Genomic DNA, 2,621 nt, shown 5'->3' with positions numbered 1-2,621 from the left:
TGGCGGGGGCGGGGGGGGGGGGGCATACCAAGCACTTTGGGTGTTTGGCAGCCGAATGGAACTGCTGGCCCCATCTCCCCTCTCCCACCCACAGTGCCCCAGACTTCCTGGGGGCTGGTACAGAGAGTTGGCAGGCAGTGATCTCCAGGTAGAGGATGGGCCCAGGGACACCTGGAGGAGGAAGGCCTCAGCAGGCAAGGCTGGGAGTGAGTGGGTGCTGGTGCTGTGTGCACGGCTCAGGGTGTCTGCTGAGAGACCCCATGTAGCGCACAGTCAGGAGTGACACCCAGGAGCCCTTTCTCCAGGCAGAAGACCTCCCGGGGCCAAGGCTGCTCTGGGGTCTTGGCATCAGTAGGATGGGCTAGGACTTGGTCCACAAAGGAGTATTGAACTGACCAGGATTGGGCCTGGAAATGGGGGGTTGCGGCTGCTGGCAGTGTTGCCTAGAGGAGGGGCCTACAGCCTGGGTATTGATGGATGTGTAGGAGTTGGCCAGGCTGAGAAACTAGGGAGGAGGCCATCTCCTGTGAGGAGTGGAGGCGGTGGGGTGTTTGGGGGACTAATGTGAGGCTGGGGTGGGTGCCATGAGGACTCAGTGTGGGACCCCGGCCCCTGGTCTCCACCTGCCCCACTGAAGGCAGGAGCCTGGCCTGAGAGCCCCTCCAGGAGCCCTGAGGGCGGGGTTTGAGGCTGACCAGACCCCGGGCCTCCTGAGAGCCTGAGCCACTTCCACCCGCCTGCAGGTTGGCGCTGTATGTGTATGAGTACCTGCTGCACATCGGTGCCCAGAAGTCAGCACAGACCTTTCTGTCTGAGGTAAGCGGGCCCTGCCTCTACCCTGCCCCAGGGTCCTCTCCTCCCGGCTCCTGTCGGGGCTCCAGTGGTGGCCCCGCTGAAGGCCCGAGGAACTAAGGGCTGGGGTGGGTCAGGCTCGGCGTGTGTCTGCCCATCTGAGGACCTGCTTTTCGCTCCTCTGCCCTTGTTGTACCCAGTTGTCCCTTCCCAGCCACCTTGCTCTGGACCGCTGGTCCCTGGCCCGTGCTCCCTGCCTGAGGTGGGTTGGCGGGTCTAGCAGACTGGGCAGCGGCTCCTCACCTGCCTTCCTTCTGTGCAGATCCGATGGGAGAAGAACATCACGCTGGGGGAGCCCCCAGGTTTCCTGCATTCCTGGTGGTGGTGCGTGTGGGGCTGGCGTGGGCAGGCTGTGGAGGGGGTGAGGGGGGGGCATGTGGGAAAACCATCATCCCCCTGCCGCCCGCAGTGTGTTCTGGGACTTGTACTGCGCAGCGCCTGACCGCAGAGAGGCATGTGAGCACTCAAGCGAGGCCAAGGCCTTCCAGGACTACGTGAGTCCCGCCCCAGGGACCCGGCATGGGCAAGGCGGCGGGCCTGGGGCCTGGGCGGGGATGGGAGGGGCGCATGGCCTGTGGGTTTGCTTAGGAGGGCTGAGAGCCTGGGTTCCTGTGTCCTCCGCTGGGCCTCAGGTCACTCACAGGGAGGCTCAGTCCACTGCACTGGAGCCCCCACACCTTCCTGAGGCCAGTCCCTCCTCGTCCTCTTCACTTGAGTCCCTGGTCCAGGCTAGACAGACTGTAGCTCCTGCCTCCACCACCACCTGTCCCCTGCCACCCCGGCCTTTCTGAGCCTCCTGAGGTAGGAGCCTAGCCAGGGTTTCGGGGGTTTAGCTGACACCACCCAGGACACTTCCTGACCTGGTTCTGTGACTGGGGCTGCTAACTCACCGCTTTGGACTCAGTTTCCCTCTTGGTTGATGGGGGGAGGGGCAGCACCAGAGGCCTGTTTACTAGTAGAGAGCCTGGGAGGAGGAGTGACATGAGGGGATGGGTGGCATCCCCTCTGCCTTTATTCTCTTCGCCCTGGCCCCTCAGAGAGGTCAAGGGCAGACCAGGGATGTCTTGAGGTCAGCTGGCCCTGCCTCTCCACCCTGCCTAGGCTGTGGGCCCAAGGGCCAGGCAGGGGCTCAGCCAGCTTCCGAGGGAGGTACAGCTCCAGGCTATTTCCCGCTTTCTACCCCCTCCTCCTGTGCACCCAGCTGGTGCCCTCACCTCTTCCCCTCAGGCCTCCCAGGGTGTAGCTGCCCCCACCTCTCTCTTTGCAATGGCACCTCAACCCAGGGCTCTGCAGGGCCGGGGTGCAAGAGGGTTAGGGGTTCACATGTCCCGGAAGTTGCCCCACGTACACTGTATGTGCGTGCATGGAAGCCGGGGTCCCTGCTCTCGCCCTCATCGAATCCCTCTGTGCATTTGTTGTCCCAGTTCTGCCAGACCTGGGGCTCAGGGGTGCCTGGAGCTGTGTCCCTCCTTGTGCCTCTTCGTTGTCCCTGGGGCCATTCCCCTCACGGCCTTGGCCCCCCCCTGAGTCTGATGACTTCTGGGGCCTCCTGGGAGGACGAGACACTAGGGTTCCACATTCGTGTGCGTGTGCTTCCCTGTGCGCATGTTACCATGGCAGCAGGGCGCCTGGGGGAACCCGTGTAGGCACAGCAGTGGGTGTGCGGAGGGTGATGGGTCCCTGCAGCTCCCACTCTAGTTGGAGACATCTTGCCTGCCCTCCTAGGGGGCCTCCACCCCTCCCCCCCCCCACTCCCCACCCCCACCAGG

The 2,621-nt window shown here is 64.0% G+C and overlaps 1 protein-coding gene across 1 annotated transcript in view; it reads left to right on the top strand.

Annotated features, from left to right (window-relative positions):
• The window catches only part of SSBP4 (single stranded DNA binding protein 4), a 10,429-nt gene that overhangs the window by 2,121 nt on the left and 5,687 nt on the right, over positions 1-2,621 (top strand). Inside the window, exons 2-4 of the mRNA XM_014545807.1 lie at positions 718-816; positions 1,115-1,176; positions 1,262-1,346. Of these exons, the coding sequence (XP_014401293.1) occupies positions 718-816; positions 1,115-1,176; positions 1,262-1,346 (246 nt within the window). The remainder of the gene's footprint in view (positions 1-717; positions 817-1,114; positions 1,177-1,261; positions 1,347-2,621) is intronic.

Source organism: Myotis brandtii, unplaced genomic scaffold, assembly GCF_000412655.1.
Source record: "Myotis brandtii unplaced genomic scaffold, ASM41265v1 scaffold421, whole genome shotgun sequence".
NCBI lineage: Eukaryota > Metazoa > Chordata > Mammalia > Chiroptera > Vespertilionidae > Myotis > Myotis brandtii.
Note: the sequence above shows the minus strand (reverse complement) of the source record. Positions and strands in the feature narration are given on the sequence as shown.